The sequence below is a fragment of the Zootoca vivipara genome, chromosome 2 (assembly GCF_965207765.1).
Source record: "Zootoca vivipara chromosome 2, rZooViv2.hap1.1, whole genome shotgun sequence".
NCBI classification, from domain to species: Eukaryota; Metazoa; Chordata; class Lepidosauria; order Squamata; family Lacertidae; genus Zootoca; species Zootoca vivipara.
This window is the reverse complement of record NC_142584.1, coordinates 92,939,351-92,957,976: the sequence shown is the minus strand read 5'-3', so window position 1 is coordinate 92,957,976 and position 18,626 is coordinate 92,939,351. Positions and strand designations below refer to the sequence as shown.

At 43.6% G+C, this 18,626-nt stretch overlaps 1 protein-coding gene and 1 long non-coding RNA gene across 2 annotated transcripts in view; one reads left to right on the top strand and one right to left on the bottom strand.

The window, feature by feature from the left end:
• Positions 1 to 8,416, top strand: part of GXYLT2 (glucoside xylosyltransferase 2) — a 37,383-nt gene extending 28,967 nt beyond the window's left edge. Inside the window, exon 7 of the mRNA XM_060271352.2 lies at positions 2,685 to 8,416. Within this exon, the coding sequence (XP_060127335.2) occupies positions 2,685 to 2,867 (183 nt within the window). The 3' untranslated portion in view covers positions 2,868 to 8,416. The remainder of the gene's footprint in view (positions 1 to 2,684) is intronic.
• LOC148686969 (uncharacterized) lies at positions 808 to 9,044 on the bottom strand. The gene is made up of 2 exons (XR_015948277.1): positions 8,880 to 9,044; positions 808 to 2,786 (listed from the first exon to the last, which is right to left on the bottom strand). It is a non-coding gene; the product is annotated as an uncharacterized LOC148686969 (long non-coding RNA).
• Positions 9,045 to 18,626: the final 9,582 nt, after the last annotated feature.

Sequence of the window (18,626 nt, the reverse complement as noted above, 5' to 3'; positions counted from 1 at the left end):
GTGTGTGTGTCCCGTTCAGGTTCTGTTCCCCACCTCACCCCCACCAGTAGTTCAAAAGACCCCTTATTTAACTAAATGGAATGGTTGTGTAACTTCCCCAGATGTAGATCATGTTTCTGTTCCACCTGGGTTATGGCCCTTATAGATTGCTCATCCATTTTTTCTAAACTTCCTTCTAGCCATTTCATTCACCATGCTCCACAATCTCCTCTCTAGGAACCAACTTTGCCGCTTTAACTCCTCACTTTCCAAACAGAACTGCCTTTATTGCCTTTTCTTTTCTATCCGCCACCCTCCCCGGCAAGAGAGGAGAATCATGATCTGAAGCTTATTGAGTGGGAAACTTGAGTATTTAAAACTATTCCCACACACAATGGACCCAGTGCAGATAGACCCATGTTCTAGCTGCAGTGCAGCCCAGTTTTCTCACCAGCCTCTCAGCATGCAGGCCTAGATTCAAAAAAGTCCGAACGTAGTTCAGTATCTGCAGTAGCTTGAGATGGCATCACACACACCACACCAACTTAGATGGATTGTCTGAATTTGTAAGTACCATGGTGGTAAAGGGGGAAGGAGGAATGAGAGCTATTGATGGCCTTTTTTTGGAGGGGGAGATGTTCAGGTTAAGATCTTTGTGACAGAGTGAAACTGTGTGTGTGTGTGTGTGTGTGTGTGTGTGTGTGTGTAAAATTCAATTTCTGGTGTTTCACATTGCAATCCTGGGATAGGCCCTTGCCTAAGATCCTGGACACTATTTGTAATGGTGTTGGTAGCTTCCTCACGAGTAAGCAGCTCGAAACCCCATGCTTGGTTTTTACAGGGTTTTATTACCATATATACATATGTACAAGACAGAGCATCAAAAAGCATGACTGTACTAATCTGATTCAGAATCCGGAAGCGCCTCCCTTCGTGACTTCCGCCAGCATAGCCCCCTGGGCACCCTGAACCTCCTCTATTGGGCCCTCTTCTTTTCCCCCCTCCTCTGTTGGGGTGAGGGTGCTGGTGGAGCACCTTCTCCACTAGAGCTGCTCAGTTGAGGGACCGGTGCTGTAGCTCCTGGAGCCTTCCCCTCTTGAGTGCTTTGTTCTGCCCTCTCCAACTCTCCCTCTGGAGCTCTCGTCTCCTTTACATCCCTAAGGGTCTGCATCTCCTCCTGATCCCCAGTCCCACCTTCCAGAGGAAGCTGCCAGGCGCTAGGCTCTGGGGCTCTGGCAGCGTCCGTCCGAGAGCCCTCACTCCAATCCACCAGGCTCTCCGCTGACCCCTGGTGGTCCCCTGACACTATTGGTCTTTTTTTTATAATAAATTTTATTCAGTTTTCCAATTTAACAAATTAAAAAATAATAATCTTTTATACAAAACATCTTATATTTTCCTCTTACATCTTGCTCTGCCGAGCTGTGACTTCCCCCCCTCCCTTCATGCGGGTATCTTGTTAACTCCAATTTTTGCAGTTCCTTTTTAACTTTTTTTTTAGTCAGTTCGTAGGATTTATTTCAATCCTGCAAGTGTTTTTAAAGATCTACAGTTTTTCTCCATATAGTCCACATATTTACTCCAGTCCTTTTGAAACCTCGTCTCTCCTTGGTCTCGGATCTTGCAAGTCAGTCTAGCTAATTCAGCATAGTCCATCATTTTCATCTGCCACTCATCAATTGTAGGTACTTCCTGTAATTTCCATTTTTGGGCTAACAATGTCCTAGCCGCGGTTGTCGCATACATAAACAATACTTGATCTTCTTTTCTAATCTCTCCTCCTATTATTCCCAACAAAAATGCTTCCGGTTTTTTTGGGAAGGTATATTTAAACATCTTTTTCAGTTCGTTATATAACATCTCCCAAAATCTTTTTACCTTATCGCATGTCCACCACATATGATAAAATTCACCATCTCTCTCTTTACATTTCCAGCATGCTTTATCACTCATTCTATACATTTTAGCTAGTTCGACTGGTATTAAATACCATCTATACATAATCTTATATACATTTTCCTTCAAGGCAGTACATGCTGTAAATCTTAAAGTTTGATTCCATAGTTTCAACCACGCGTCATATTCAATATTATGCCCAAAATCCTTTGCCCATTTAATCATTACCTCTTTTGTCAACTCGTCTTTTGTGTACCATTCTAGCAACAAATCATACATTTTTGACAGAAGCTTTGTTTTGCCTTCTAGCACTTCCATTTGGAATTTGGACCTTTTGTCCTCAAAACCTATTTTCCTATCTTCTCTAAGGACATCATTTATTTGATGGTATTGTATCCATCCTGTTAAAACCCCTTTAATTTCTTCATAAGATTTCAGTCTCCAGCCTTTTTCAGTTTTTATCAAAATTTCCTCATATGTGGCCCTCCTCCCCTCCACCCTGACACTATTGGTCAGTTAATTGATAGAACTGAGCTAAATAGACTAATAGTGCAATTTGGTGTAAAGTTTCTTATATTTTGATCAGGAAGCTTGGGTGGGGGGAAACAACTTTTGGAGCAGGTAACTGCATAGAATAGGGTTGCATGAGACAGGAGCACATCAGCAGCATGTAATGTTGTACCACAGCGTGTCTTGACAGCCAAGCTCCCTGCCTCCACAGTAAAATCTATAGGAAAAAACTCAGCAAAGCAATGATTATAATAGTTATTACTTGTCTGTCTTTTAATCCTTTTTCTGTTGTTCTTTAGTTTCCCTTTGAAGACAATCTCTTCCAATCGATGTACTACCCTCTCCAGTCAAAATTCCTTGATACTGTACACACTTTATGTGGCCGAATTCCTCAGGTTTTTCTGAAACAAATCGAAAGAACCATGAAGAAAGTCTACGAAAGCCGGGTGATCGTCAACGTTGGGGCCAACTTCAGATTATAAGCGCAGCAATATATTTTGATACGGTTTTCATATTCTTATCCAGTCCTCCTAAGGTACATTAGGCTATTTTAGGCTGCAATCCTATACACACTTCCCTGGGAGCAAGTCCAACCTAACTCAGTGGGGCTTACTTCAGAGTAGGCATGTATAGGCCTGTGCCATCGGACAGTTTGCAGCTTGAGCAAAAGTGCCAGTTGGGGTATTCGTTTATTGGTTTGGTTTTAATGGTGCACACACACACAATTCACGAGGTTGATGATGATGAGAGTGGACATGGGTGAAAGTCTAGGGATTTCACTGGAAGATGTCGGGATTTTTCTGCAATTGATTGCTAAAGCACGGAGTCTGGACGTGTAAAAAATTTTTAAATTTCAGCTGCCCAGGAAAATGAATGCCTTGAAGTAGGTAGAGACAGATATTGGGTGAATCCTGAATTTCTGTGAGAAGGTCATCTTCTTCTTCAAAGTCATTACTTCTACTTGAAAGAAATTCTGTTGACTATGCTTACAGGTACCAGTATCACTTAAGTTTTACAGTGGCAGAGGAAGGAAATGCATTAACTTTTCCTCACGTAATGAACTTGTTGCTCTTATCTCTCTACTTCCTAAGACTGGTGTGATGAGCCTTTGGCCCTGCAGATGTTGCTGAACCACAACTCCCATCATCCCTGACCATGGTTGCTGGGGCTGAAGGGAGTTTTGGTCCAGGAAGATCTGGAAAGCCAAAGGTTCCCCATGCTTGTCCTAAATCTTATCAGCATTTTGGACCTTGATACTTGCCTCATGAACATCTTTCCTCCATGGTGGTTACCAAAGCTAGTGTGGGAAGTACCAATGAAATACAAAAGTTTGTTAAGTTAACAGACTAGCACCAGAGCCAGCTACAAGGAAACAGTTTTGCAACAACAAACACACAATCACAGCAATCTATCAACTGAGCATTAATTAGGATCAGTTTGTAGGCTGCTTCCTTTGAGCCGAAAATGAAACTGAGGGAAATTCATCCTGGCTGTACGTTTACATTGCACTGTTATATTTGAGACAGAGCTATCTATCTTCTCTACAGCAACAGGGGAACTTGCTGCTGCAGAAGCGCACTTGGTAGATTGTAGTTAGAGGTCACAAGCCACTTGGAACATCTTCCCTGCAAGCCCCAATGGGTGAATTGAAGATGCATAAAACCCTTGCTCAACTCCTGTGCATTTGAAATTCAGTGTGGCTGTATAAGGGGCAGTTTATGAACTGTGCAAAAATTAGAGGTGGAGTGGGAGAGATGTTAGGTTAGTAACAGATCTTGAAACAGGCTGATGGCTTTGTCTTTTGGGTTTTTTTAAAGTAAGCTGTAAGTAGATTTCATACTTGTCTAGGCTGAAGTCAGCCTGAGGACTTGGATCCCTTCCTCTACTGCTAATAGCAAATGCCTACTAATTGCCATGGCACCAAGTGCAGACTACCTGCTTTTGGTTGCTTTTGCCATGCCAAGACCCCACTCCCCCAGAGACACATTTGTCCTCAAAAGTATATTATGGATACCAGTACTGTATAAATTTATAGCGTCTCATTGATTTGGGATACAAGCCCTCCAATTTAGCAGCCGTCTTCCATGCACAGAAACTGTTAATGACTTCTTGCTACACAGAATAAATAAGGAGCTGCTCCACTGTTCTTTCTTGCACACAGGGGATCCTGTGTAGGAAGTTCCTATGTGTGGGTAACAAATGAGAACAAATGGTAGAATAAAAAGGCGATAGAATAGATTCATCTATACCAAGTGTTGTCCATGTGGAAGTTGCTGCAGTGGCACAGTGCAGTACAGCTAGTCAGTCTGCATTGCCGCACTGCCTGTGCACATCTTGAGGCTCATTCAGACCTGGAGAAGGTGAGCAAGCCATTTCCAGGGTCAAATATATGCAGCCATTTTGTTTAAAGCATCACCAGCATTGATAGGGCTCTGGCTCAACCACCCTCACTAGTGGATGCAAAGTTCAATGGTGCAAAGAGGAGCATTTCTATGACTACAGCACCAACAGCGGCAAAGGAACGAGCAGCGTTGATAGTGCAATATACGACACTGTTATAATAAGTACCAGTGTTGTTCCAGCACCGTCTCTTATCATTTCATAGTGTATTTATTACTTCCTGTGGGAGAAATAATAACTTACTTTCTCTCTGCCAGTGTTTACGCCACTAATGAGAATAGCAGGCACTGTTGGTGCTATTTCCTTGCCACATGTAGGTAAGGTTGTATATAAAGGACAAAATGGGAAGCCTGATTAGCTAGTTGTTAAGGTGACATGGGACTCTTTGGTCATGGCGCAACACAGAGTTAAGCGTCCCTACATTCATTAATCTTGATGGGCTTAAGCACGCTTATGTCTGTGACAGATTGTGCCTCACTTTCCTGGCAACAGATGAATACAGCTGTTCTTCTGAAGCAGAAGTGCAGGTTTCCAGTGCAGTAACAGCCCCATTCCTGAGGGAAAATGCAGAAAACGCAGAAATGGGATTGCATCATTCCACCTGTAGAATTTGAAGCTTACAGAATGTTTGCTGTAATTCCCCCCCTCCCCCCTCAACCACCCCCATGCATACTCTGTGCCTCCCCCCAAACCGTTTCCTGAAGGTTGAAGAACCTTTCAGAACAGATTTGGGAAGAGGAAGTTCCGTCATGCAATGAAAAATCCTTCCAGTGATGGAACATTCACCATAGCGCTACTTTGAATATAACCTCAGGTTACTAAGCAGCTGTCTTTTGGAGATGTCTGGTGTAGCGTATGGCTTCAGAACAAATTCTGAATATGTGCAGTTTCTTTTGTGAAAGGGGTTCCTGTTACCCTACATATCTTTTAAGATTTCTGTGTGACACCCGAGCGCATGCCCATGTTTCGAGCTCTGAAAGGATCTTCAGTGTGTTCTGAAAATTCTGAAGGCCGCCATGTTTCAGGTAACATGGCCTACAACACAGAGGGAGAAGTGTAGTACAAGTAACTGCTACATACACAAACCTAGCATTTGATTCAGGCCAGTCTGACAAATGTGTGCGGTAATCTGATCTCGGACTCTGGAGAGGAGGACAAGTATGAAACTTCTGCTGAAATTCGGTAACGAATGCTGGTCATATGCCTTCTGCTTTCAGAGTCAAGCGTTTAAGTCCTTCTTGTGTATTCAGATATTGAGTTCCAATTTCATGATTATGGTAAAGCAAAAGGGGTAGGTTAGGTAATGAAGGAAGCAAAGGGCTTGAGTTGGGTATGGAGCAGGGATGGGTGTGACCCTCCAGATGCCAATGGACTATAACTCCTATTTTTCCTGACCATTGATAATGCTGTCTGGGGCTGATGGGAGTTGGAGCCACCAATATCTGGCTGGCAACAAGCCCTCTGCCCCTGTTGCAGAAGAAAACATTCTCACTCCTGGTGCTTGATGGATTTTCAGAAGCTGCAATGTTTTTTTGTATTTTTGTTTTTGTTTTTTACAAGGAAGCGTATTTTCTCCAATGTCTGCCTTTGGTATATGAAGGATTTGGTTTAACATTAAAAAACCATTCTGCACAATATTAATGGAATTATGCAAAAGAAATTGTTTTCCATATGCATTTTATTTGGCTTGGGAGGGTGTAGCCGCTAAAGTTCTTAAGGGGATATATATTATATAAATGTTTACTTTTTCGCATAGTAATTTATACTTTGCTGCAATTTATGGCACTATATCACATTTCCGTTTTTAACAATAGTTTGTTTTTGCAATAGTTTGTTTTTGAAAGACTTTTATTAACATTATGCCATACCCATTGCTGATTTCTTTGAAAAGTGCTTCACTTATTATAAAATACTGGACATATACAGTTGTACCTTGGTTCTCAAACGGAATCCATTCCGGAAGTCTGTTCGACTTCCAAGCACGTTAAAAAACCAAGGGGCGGCGTCTGATTGGCTGCAGGAGCTTCCTGCATTCAATCAGAAGCCATGTCAGACGTTCAGCTTCCAAAAAACGTTTGCAAACTGGAACACTTACTTCTGGGTTTGTGGTGTTCGGGAGCCAAAATGTTTGGGTCACAAGGCATTAGAGAACCAAGGTACAACTGTATAAACCTCTTCCTCATCCCCATGTAGTATTAGTATATTCTCAACTAGAATAATCTTGCCGGAAGAGTGTTTTCCACCTATTGTGATTTAGAAGGAGGAGGTGTCATCAGAATGCTTACTAACCAACCCAGAAAAGGTCACAGTTTTAAAATATTTGCAGCAAATGCATCCATCTATTCCAACCTTGTTGTGCATGGGCTTGTGATGAAGCCACAGTCTGATTGATTCACCACCTACCTACCCATGAGCTATTCATGATATGATGAGCTCACTGTGCATTAAATGCAGTCAGTGAGTGAGCAGCAAAATGCTAAAGTGCTCAGTGGTGAGCACATATTTTATGTGCAGAATATCTCAGGATCACAGGTGACGCCTTGAAGAACTGTCAGCATAGGTGGCACAAGGCTAGACAGATCAATAGCCTTACTTTATATACATTCACACTGCATACCTCCAGGTGCAAAAAAAGACAAACCAGCATGTTAACATGTGGCGCAAACAATATAATCTAGCCTTGCACTCTTTAAATCTTACCTATGGAAATAATTAAACGTACAACCCTAAGCATCCTTATGTATGCAGATTTAATTCAGTTGGAGTCACTGTCCAGTCTTGGGCAGAGTTAGGCGTGGTTCTTGCTTTCAAGCTTAGATGTGCCTAATTGTGCTGTCAGGCTGCAAACATGCTTATGATTTCAGCAACTGCCCAAACCTTATCTCAAAGAGTTTGGCCATTCAAGCTCAAGAGATCCTGTCGAGGGCAAAATAAGCTATTTAGCATTAAGCTAGTGCATACCCCATCTTGATCTGGGTAGCGTTCCTCCAGTTGCTTTAGTATACTCAGCTAGACTCTCTATGACCTCGCTGGATTCCAAACCCCCAAGTACGAGTTGATGGAGGTTTGCCAAGCAAAAACTCCTGCCTTCCCATTTTCCCTGGTGTAAAACACAACACCTTAATAACTGTGACGCCGCAACACTTTACATAAAAATAACCCCTACAGTCCATAGGACTTTTGAGTAATATTTTTAGGAATTGGGAAGTTCAGTCATGAAGTCTAGCATAAACTTTGTAAGCACAAATTATTTGAAATAATTTACTCAAGAATAGTAGTTGAGCAGAACTGAAATATTCAAGGTGTGTTTTTTTAAAAAAAAAATTCTGCCAAGGTTGATCAATCCATTAGAGAGCCCTGGTCTTATGTAGCTATTTGATTGCATGTGGAAAAATGATACAGATTTCAATGGAAAGCGAAAAATGCAAATTACTTTGTGTATGTATAGTTGCATAAGGTATGTCTGTAAGGAATTGCAATCAGTGTCATGCTACTTAAGTGTCTTGTATATTTGTATTTGACAAGTGCACCAAATTTTTATAGCTCCTAAGGAGATGATTGCAGTGCATTTCTAAGTCATATGCAATTTTAGGCTTACCGTGTAATTAAATGAACTTTTGAGCAAACCTCATATTTGAATAGCCTCTTTCTTTTTTTCTAGGAAAGAAAATTAAGTCTTCCAATAATCAGGCTGCCTATGTGTATGCAAACATAAAATTGTCCTATCCAGAAACTCCCTCTTTTAAAATGGGACCTAATTCTTGATTTTAGTCGTTACCTGAAATATAAGCCATGAAAGTGTTAATAGTATAAGCAATCTGTGCTGTAGAACATACAGTGAAAGGTTCTTTACCTGTCGGTTACTAGAGAGTGTAAACAAACGAGTCATAAGAAAGCGCAGAAGAACAGAACGTACAAGCAGAATGCATGATGTGTTCGAAATATAAAGCCTTGCATGTATTTCAGGCTGTAGCACAGATTCCCCTCTTTATATGGAGGAAAAGTGTGAAGTGTAATCTCTACACTTAATCCCTACCTGGGGACCCATCAATGCTACAGACAGATTAGATTTTACATGGGGGGAAAATGAATACCTGATTTCTCTGATGCCACCAGCCAGTATGCTAGACAGAGCCCTTCTCCAATTCAAAACTGCAGGTAGAACGTCCGTGGCCAAAAACAATATTCCTCCCTTCATTTTTATTCCTGCTGCTATTTGGATCGGCATTCGCTCATTACCTTCTGGCTGTCCCTTTCGCTGTCCACTGTTTTTCAAAGGTACGGGGCTGAACAGAGAACGCCATAGGGTTGCCTCTAGACAGGTCCAGACTTGTGAGACTAGTGCAGCGTGTACTTGGCTATGTCCCATTTAACTGTGGGACATTCTTGCATTGAGATTGCCTACAAATGTTAATCAATACTTATTTACCTATTTAAAATGCCAAGTACTGGAGCCTGCACTATCAATATCCATAACTTGTCAAGGACAGCACGTCCCTTGGGCGAATGAGCATTCAAACCTTATTCAATGCTTTTGTTGTCAGAACTGCAAGACGCACACTCTAAATTTGGATGAGTTGGGCAAGCAGCTTGCACAGTTGTGCTGAGAAAGGAAAGACCTTGAGCAGATGAATGTGTATCTTGGAAGGGGGGTGGGAGGAACAACATGGGGAAGAACAGAATACCCAGTTTTGTAGGATAGCTAGATGGAGGAGAGAACCTACGCTCACATTTGCTATTGTTACTTCAGAGTAGTCGGAGATGGGGGAACTTAGCTTGTGGCCCTCCAGAAGTTCATAGATCATGGAAGGGATCCTGCAACTCCCTGCAATGCAGGCATAGGCACCTGGGATCAAACTTGCAACCTTGGTGTTGCCAGCACCATGCTCTAACCAGCTGAGCTATCCAGCTGTTGTTGGACTCCTAAATTCCAGAAAACGTAACCAATAGTCAGGGGTTGTGAGCTGTAATCCAATAATATCTAGAGAGTCACAGATTCTCCATCCCCAATGTATTTTTTTTTTAAAAAAGCAACTAGCTACACACACATCACAGAAAGATGCCCCTAGAGAGAGATTCTAGGCAAGTAAAGCCGTGTGTGGGTGTGGAATATTGGCCTAGTAACCCTGCACCCCAGAGCACCAACCAAGCAGATGGCACAGGTTGGTAGTGATGGGTTGTTGCTATGCCCTTATTCTCAGTAAGGTGATAAACCTGTGTCTGGTGTGTTCCACTTTTAATGTATGAGCCCAGAAGTGATGTCTTATTGGACGATCCTCTATACAAAAAGAAGACCAGCATGTCAGAGAAAAGGCTAGCTTGGAATGCATTTTCCCCAACATCTAGATTTCTACATGCAGGGATTTTTACTGTATTTTTTAATATAGAGAGAGGAGTGTTTACCTGAAGTGAGATACAGTTTTTCCACCTCAGTGTCTCCTTGCCCAAAAGAGTACATGAGAATGGACTGGAGAATTAGAAAGGCTCCAATTTAACTCCTCTCAAATTATGTACATCTCCTTGGGGAAGCTCATCTCATAGTTTGAAAACCACTGACCCAGATCGAACCATCTATTTCCCCCATGTATCAACTATATTTCATTTCCAAGGCAGCCAGTGTCTTAATTCCGCTAATAGTATATCTTACTTTTCTCCTAGTCAGTGCTAATACATGATACACATGTATCACTTTGTTTCTGTTGCAACCTATGGCCAATACAAAATTGATACAACTGCATTCATCAGGATGAGATTTAAAGCTGCTAAATTGTACGGGGTGCACAGCAGTCCATTTACCCTGGACGGAATTACTACAACAAACTGCCTGTATTGGACAAGTTATGGTTGCTGGAGATGTAAATAAATTGCTTATATGAGCCTTTTTTCTCATTACACCATTGCATCTTCTATCATTATATTCCATGTTTCTGTATACAGGTCATAGATGTGGGAGACAGCATTAAAAACAGTGACAAGAGAAGAAAACTGTTAACAGGTTGTGTTCAGTGACTTCTCACCTTGGAGCAGTCCCCCTCCGCTATTGCCTCTAGGAGCTGACCACATAGTTGACAGAGGGGACTGTCCATGTCTTAGTAGCACCAGCAGCCATAACGGCACCCTTCACCATAGAATCATAGAGTTGGAAGGGACCCTGTGGGTCATCTAGTCCAACCCCCTGCAACGTAGGAATCTCAATTAATGCATCCATGACAGGTGGCTATCCAACCTTCTCCACAACCTCCTGAGGGAGACCATTCCACTGTTGAATAGTTCTTACTATGCTAGGAACAAAAGGTAAGAGTCAACGTGAACATACAAGGGTGAGTGATGGCTGATGCTAATGTCTGCACTCAAAACTACCAGAGCTGGGGAGGAAAGGACACATTGTTCAACTTTTGTGACAAACTGAAGATTTCTGCTTTTCATGATAGGCGCAGTAGCAATGCCAGCCGTGGCAGGAGGAGGAGGAAAAAAATAAGACATCCCCTGAAAATAAGCCATAGTGTGGGTTTTTTTGAGGAAAAATAAATATAAGACAGTGTCTTATTTTCGGAGAAACACGGGTACTAGGGGGTCAGACCTTGCCATACCTCTGTGACTCATCTGGATCACTCGTTTGGGCGGTCCATCTGCTTGCCTTTCTTCACTCTGGTTCCTACCTCACTTTGCCCTGGGCTTCCCACCTGCATCTCCATCCTCTGAGTGTCTCCTCCTCACCTCACCTGTATGTCTTCTCCATCCTTCAGTTCCCTCCTCACCTCGCCTAGAGCTGCCTCTCCCTCCAGATCCCTCCTCTCCCCACCTTACCTGGGCTGCCCACCCAGTGGTCTAGCTACTACCGGTAGCAGCTTCTCACCCTGTAGTTTTCAGCACCATCTGTCTGTGGCCAATAAAACTGCAGTGTGGTGGCATCCTTATAAATTTATATATTATAGATAAGATGTCAGTTCTGAACCACAGGCCCAAGGAAAAATGTCAAAAACAGCAGAATTGTGTAAACTTAAATCACAGTATGCAGAGCCTCGTTGCCTTTACATACGCAGAACCTACACTGCAACAGTGAGTGTCAAATCACCCCCAGAAATCAAGCCACAGAATGATCTCATCGGTTCTGACCTTTGGAAAGTCCCATTGTCAGCCTGAGAACTTTTCAGATTCTTAATAATAGCTGCTGTGGTAGCTAGCTGGGCTGACAGATGTGAGTTTGGTAACCCACAAGGAGATCAATGGGGCCTTAATCCTTACTTTCCAAATGTGGCTCATGGATCGTGACTGAAACTGGGCCTCAAAAAAATAAGATGAAGAAAATGATCACAGAATACGGCTGGTTGCTAGGTTCTCATTGAGTTTCGGTCATGAATGTGAATCGCTGGGCTCCAAGCAGTGAACCATGGGTGCATTATGGGATGCCAAGTAAAGAAGAGTGCGAACTTGTTACAGAGTGTCAATTGCGAATCCCCCAAAGTGGAACCTCCTCAAAACAAATGCTACCGTAAAGTACTGTGTACTTTTGTGCCAGGAACCTTACTTTTGTGCCCTCATAAGCATGTAATAGACAATATCCACCTGGTGTTCAAAGTCTTGGAGTAGGGTAGGGAAGAGGCCATGATGAGAGGTGGGGGGGGGATAAACATCAGAGGGGAGCCAGCTAGCAGTCGAGATGCTAAGGTGAACCAAAAATGCATTGCTGGCTAAGTTTCAAAGAAAGATTAAAGGTGTGTTTGCTATCACTCCCACCATCTTTTCTACACAGCATCATAATGGCAGCCTGGTTGTCCAACATCTTCTGAGGATGTAGCTCCATCATGACTTCTCCCCCAAACAGACACAATTCTCAGCATGCAGTTGTTGGTGAGGGCTTAAAAGGAGACCTCTTTCCGTCCATTGAAGCAGTTAATGAAACCCAGACAGATCTATGGTGTACATGCCTAACATTGCTCATTGTTTGCTGTTGGGTTTGCTGTTCCCAGTTGGCCCTGGAGAGATCTGAAGACACAAAAAAGAATGCTGAGGGAGATTGCGAAGGGCAATGCAGGTAACTGCTGCCCCTCCAGTGGAGCTTTCTTCACCCATATTTATGGCGCAGAGGACTCTGGAGAGTGGGAAGGTGCCCCTTTTTTTGCTTTCCTTGCTCCTGAAATATCACTGTACAGAGCAGAGGTTTCAAGAAACAACCAAAACCCTTCACAGCCAGCATTCCTTTCATTCTTCAGCAAGGCCTTTGACAAGGTGCCCCATGATATTCTTGTAAAGAAGCTGGTAAAATGCGGGCTAGACAATGCTGCCATTCAGTGGATTTGTAACTGGCTGACTGACCGAACCCAAAGGGTGCTCATCAATGGCTCCTCCTCATCCTGGAGAGTAGTGACTAGTGGGGTGCCACAGGGTTCTGTCTTGGGCCCAATCTTATTCAACATCTTTATCAATGACTTGGATGATGGGCTTGAGGGCATCCTGAGCAAGTTTGTAGATGACACCAAATTGGGAGGGGTGGCTAATACCCCAGAGGACAGGATCACACTTCAAAATGACCTTAACAGATTAGACAACTGAGCCAAAGCAAACAAGATGAATTTTAACAAGGAGAAATGTAAGGTACTACACTTGGGCAAAAAAAATGAAAGGCACAAATACAGGATGGGTGACACCTGGCTTGAGAGCAGTACATGTGAAAAGGACCTAGGAGTCTTGGTAGACCACAAACTTGACATGAGTCAGCAGTGTGATGCAGCAGCTAAAAAAGCCAATGCAATTCTGGGCTGCATCAATAGGAGTATAGCATCTAGATCAAGGGAAGTAATAGTACCACTGTATTCTGCTCTGGTCAGACCTCACCTGGAGTACTGTGTCCATGTCTGGGCACCACAGTTCAAGAAGGATAGTGACAAGCTGGAACGTGTCCAGAAGAGGGCAACGAAAATGGTCAAAGGCCTGGAAACGATGCCTTATGAGGAATGGCTTAGGGAGCTGGGTATGTTTAGCCTGGAGAAGAGAAGGTTAAGGGGTGATATGATAGCCATGTTCAAATATATAAAAGGATGTCATATAGAGGAGGGAGAAAGGTTGTTTTCTGCTGCTCCAGAGAAGCGGACACGGAGCAATGGATTCAAACTACAAGAAAGAAGATTCCACCTAAACATTAGGAAGAACTTCCTGACAGTAAGAGCTGTTTGGCAGTGGAATTTGCTACCAAGGAGTGTGGTGGAGTTTCCTTCTTTGGAGGTCTTTAAGCAGAGGCTTGACAGGCATATGTCAAGGATGCTTTGATGGTGTTTCCTGCTCGGCAGGGGGTTGGACTGGATGGCCCTTGTGGTCTCTTCCAACTCTATGATTCTATGATTCTTCCCCCAAATAATCCCATAGAGTTACAATTCCCATAACGCTGAACAAACTACAGTTCATTGGATTATTTGGGGAAACCCATGTGCTTTAAATATAGTGTTTGGATATTCATTTGCTTTTACAGAGCTTGAGTAGTTCTGTTCTCTCTTTTCCCATACCCTCCATTATATTTTATTTTATCCCTTATTCCCACCTCCATCCTCAACAAATACCGGTATCCTACAATTCTGTGTCTCTGCCCTCGGTCATAGATATTAGGTTAAAATCCTAACGTCACTGACCTGGAACTAAGCACCACTGAATTCAATAGTGCTTCCTTTCAAAGTAGCCATGGTTAGACGGCTGCTGTTAAATGGCAGATAGACAGTAAAGGTAGCCATGGTAGTTCATAAGAGGAGGTGGTGGATTTAAAATCCACAGTTGGGCAATACATTTTTGGGGACCAACCAAAATTTCACAAAAGAGGGACAAGCTTTAACGTTTTTCATAACTCTTCATAAGGCAAAATGTTACAGAAGGTACAAAAATTAGGCTGAGGTAATAGTCGTGAGGTTCAGTTTGTAGACTCAATTTCAAGTTGGAGATTGGAAGCTGAACAAATCCCTCCCAGGTGCTAGAGATATCAGGTTACACCTGGGATTCTGAGATTAAGAAGCAAAGGCTGCTCCCCATTTCTGATACTTAAAAGTCTGGGTTGTGGTTGTCCACATAGTTTGCCCACATTCTGGTTCCAAACCTTCCCCAAGGCACAGATGAGAAATCCACGATTCTTGCATACCGGTAGGTGTAACTAGGGCGAGGGATGTAGTCCTCAGGCAAAAAGTAGAAGCAAAGTCCTTGTCTTTGATGGTTAATGGGAGTCCCCAGAGAAGGTGAGTTATCTTAATTTTATTTTGTCTTTATAGGCTCTGTTGCTGTCAACATTCCCTAAGTTGTGAAAGTTCACAGATCTTCCTGGGCTATTTCTTTTTTATTATTTAAATCTGTTTGTTTTAATTTGTGCAGGGATACTTTCAAATATGCAGAAACTATTATTTGCGGGTGTGCCCATTTTATTTCCAAATCTTTATTCAAGTTAGCTATGCAGTGGGAATGCTGCTAAAAAGGTGCTGGTTAATATGACAGTTACAAAACCTGGTTTTGTTTTGTTTTAATTAGGTGGGGGAAAACCTGTAATTCCATAATGTTCTCATACACAAAAGTATTCCCACTCCATGGTCTGAACTAAGCAAATCTTTAATTCACTAACATTTTAATAATACATTTTTGCACCCTGGACAGCAATTGTTCCTCTCCTTGTTGGACATTACTGAAGCATAATATGCGCTGTCACCCGGAAGAATGCAAAAGATGGATGAGCCTTGTCAGTTACTTCATGGAATGACAAATTAGCTCTGCCCTCCTGAAAACTGGGGAGATGGGGTGGGGAGGTTTTCTCCAACAGCCTGGAGGATGTTTGAGAAACTACTCCCACTTGAATTGTATGATAATAACCATTAAGATGGTTCAACAAAGAGAGGCTATCATCTCAAGGTGTTATCTCTAATTCTATTCAGAGACAGTGATATATATTAACACTTCAAGGACGATTCATGGGTGTCCCGCCCCCCCCCCCGTTTACATCAGTGGTACTACATTTGTGTTAAGGGAAGAAGTGGAGCGGTTTGCAGCCGCTGCGCTGCACATGTGCAGCATTGCTGCACATGCGTGCTGCGTAGCAGTTTGCCAACAGCAAGCCGCTCCAGCGCCATGCGGGGATGGTGCCGAGGTCCTGTGCTCGCGGCTGCAGCCACAAGCAGAGGAACCTCCATTCGTGACTGCAGCTGCGACTGGAGGGTCCTGCGCAGCACTGGCGCCGTCCCTGCGCAGCACTGGAACAGTTTGTCGGTGCCACCACTGCACGGCGCACATGTTTGAATACACTATATTTTTAATACGCTAGTTGTGATAGTTTTATGCCCATTTAAATTGTCCATAGTTATATTTTATGTTTCTAAAGTAACAGAATGACTTCCAATCTGGAAAAGAAAAAAGAAGTGCTAATGTAGCATTTTTTCTGAAAATTTCCGTTTCCCCCCGAAAAAACCTGGGTTTTTCCTGAGCTTCAAAATTTCCGGAAATTTTACATCTCTAGTCCCAGCGCCGTCCCCGTGTGGCGCCGGAGCAGTTTGTTGGTGCCGCTGCTGCGTAGCGCGCATGTGCGGCATTGTCACACATGTGTGCTGCGTAGCGGTTTGCCAGTGGCAAGCCACTCCAGTGCCGTGTGGGGAGGGTGCCGGTGCCGTCCCCGTGCGGCGCTGGAGTGGTTTGCAGCTGCTGCACAGCGTGTGTGTGCGTAGTGCACATGCGCCGTGTGGTGATGCTGCACATGTGCGCTGCGTGGTGATGCCCCGCCCCCGGGTGCCACTCCGGGTGCCTGAGCGGCTTCCTCCCCCCCTAAACAGACAGGGTCTCAGATGACGTCAATAATGTAGTCTACTATAAATGTGGTCCTACTATAATGGACTGTGGCCAGCCCCTAAACTGTGTGTATATGTTTGTGTGTGTGTAGCACGTCAAAATGCAAGTAGATAAATAGGAACCGCTACAGAGGGAAGGTAAACGGTGTTTCCGTGTGCTGCTCTGGTTCGCCAGAAGTGGCTTTGTCATGCTGGCCACATTACCTGGAAGCTGTACGCCGGGTCCCTCAGTCAATAATGGGAGATGAGCGCGCAACCCCAGAGTCGGTCACGACTGGACCTAATGGTCAGGGGTCCCCTTTACCCTTTATTATGAACTCAGAGGTATGCAATCTCCATGGTGCTGATCATAAATGTGTTGTTTATGTGTTCAGTGAAATGGAAGGTACTGTGATATAAATGGGGCTTAATTTGATACTGGGGTGCACTGGAGCTTAATCCAGGAACCTGTTTTCTGGGCCAGGCAGAGTCTTTAAAAATGCAAAATAATGGCCTTCCATTTATTATTGATTTTAAACAATCAGCACATTCAGGATTGACAGTGGGATTTACTTATCAAGGGATAAGAGCAGGATTTACATTCCAAGGGTACTTTACTTTATCTCCGTCCATCACAGGCCATAAGCTCCCATGGCTGTTATTTTAGAAATTAAGCACTGGGTATATAAGGTTATTAAAGCCTATCACCACAAATCAGAAGATGTGGCAGCAAATCTGTGTCTGGCTAATACCACCACAGGCTGCCTTGGGACTCTCTTTATGCAATGTTATTTCATACAAAAAAAAAACTGCTTATGGAAAATAGACTGGCAGGCTGATAGCCAGACTAGAACCGTTCTGATGACATATTTCTGTTTACAGACTGACTGACTGACTGACTGATACAGTACTGTATATTCAACCTGAATAGGCAGAGCTGGCTCAAGAAAGTTTGGCCCCGGAGGCGAAGGTGTGAGTGAAAATCTGCAGCAAGAACAAGGGGTGGTGGGTGGAATAAAAAACTGCACTGGGATCTGCTGCCCCTGTGGATCCTGCCACCTGAGGCAGTCACCTCAGCTTGCCTCATGGGTGTGCCAGCCCTGTGAATCCACTCAAGATTTACAACCTCATGTGCCTGCCAACGAGGCCTGAGTCTGATGTAGTGAGGGAGAAATAGTAATTTATAGAACCCTTGCTTGCCTTTATAACTGTGATATGAAATAATCCTCTTTCCAGCCCATGTTATAGAATTAGCTGGATGCTGTAGCTGCTATTCATCAATCTATGGCCTTTCAAAACACATGGGGTGTTGTCTATTTATTTTATTTTACTCTCAATATATTATGTATGTTGTGTTTTATGCAGCAAACCTTCCTGTGGTCTATTGATGAATGGTGGTATATAACAAAATCTATCTCTGCCCATCAAAGGCCATTACACAACGAAAACAAATTACAAAAAATACTGTGGGTACCGGTATGTCTATGTGATGAGTCTCGCTACTCAGCACCATTCATGAAAGTGAACGAATTCCAGGTATAGAATGATGCAAGAACTGAATGAATTTCAGCTGCCCTCAAGTTTTACAACTTTATAGATTGTCGAAATAATTTTAGCGCCATCCAGCGTGAAATTCCCTCTTCTGTGTAGCCCCGTCCTTAATCTGCAAGGCGATGCGCCATTATATTCTGACGGTTGTTTTATTTCAGCTCACGCAAATAACCGGGACGAGCACATGTGGGTGCTTGCTTCGGGGGGCACCGAAAGGGGAAACACCCTTGTCGGTGAGGTGGGGTGGAGAGGGGTCGTGTCTGATACAGGGAGGCCGGGAGGAGAGAAGCTCGTTCTAGTGCGTAACGCCCGACGCAAGCCCGCACCCAAAAGCGGGAGAGGTGCCTGGAGAGAGAAAAGCCGCACGTCTGCATCTCAGAACGTGACGCAGCCGGGAGAGTGGGCGGGGTGAGCCGAAGGTGAAAAGCGCGCCTTCCGACCAATCCCAAGCCGAGCTGCTTTGCCGGCGATGCGGCTCTTCCTGCTCGGCTTGTTTGCCCCACCCCCTGG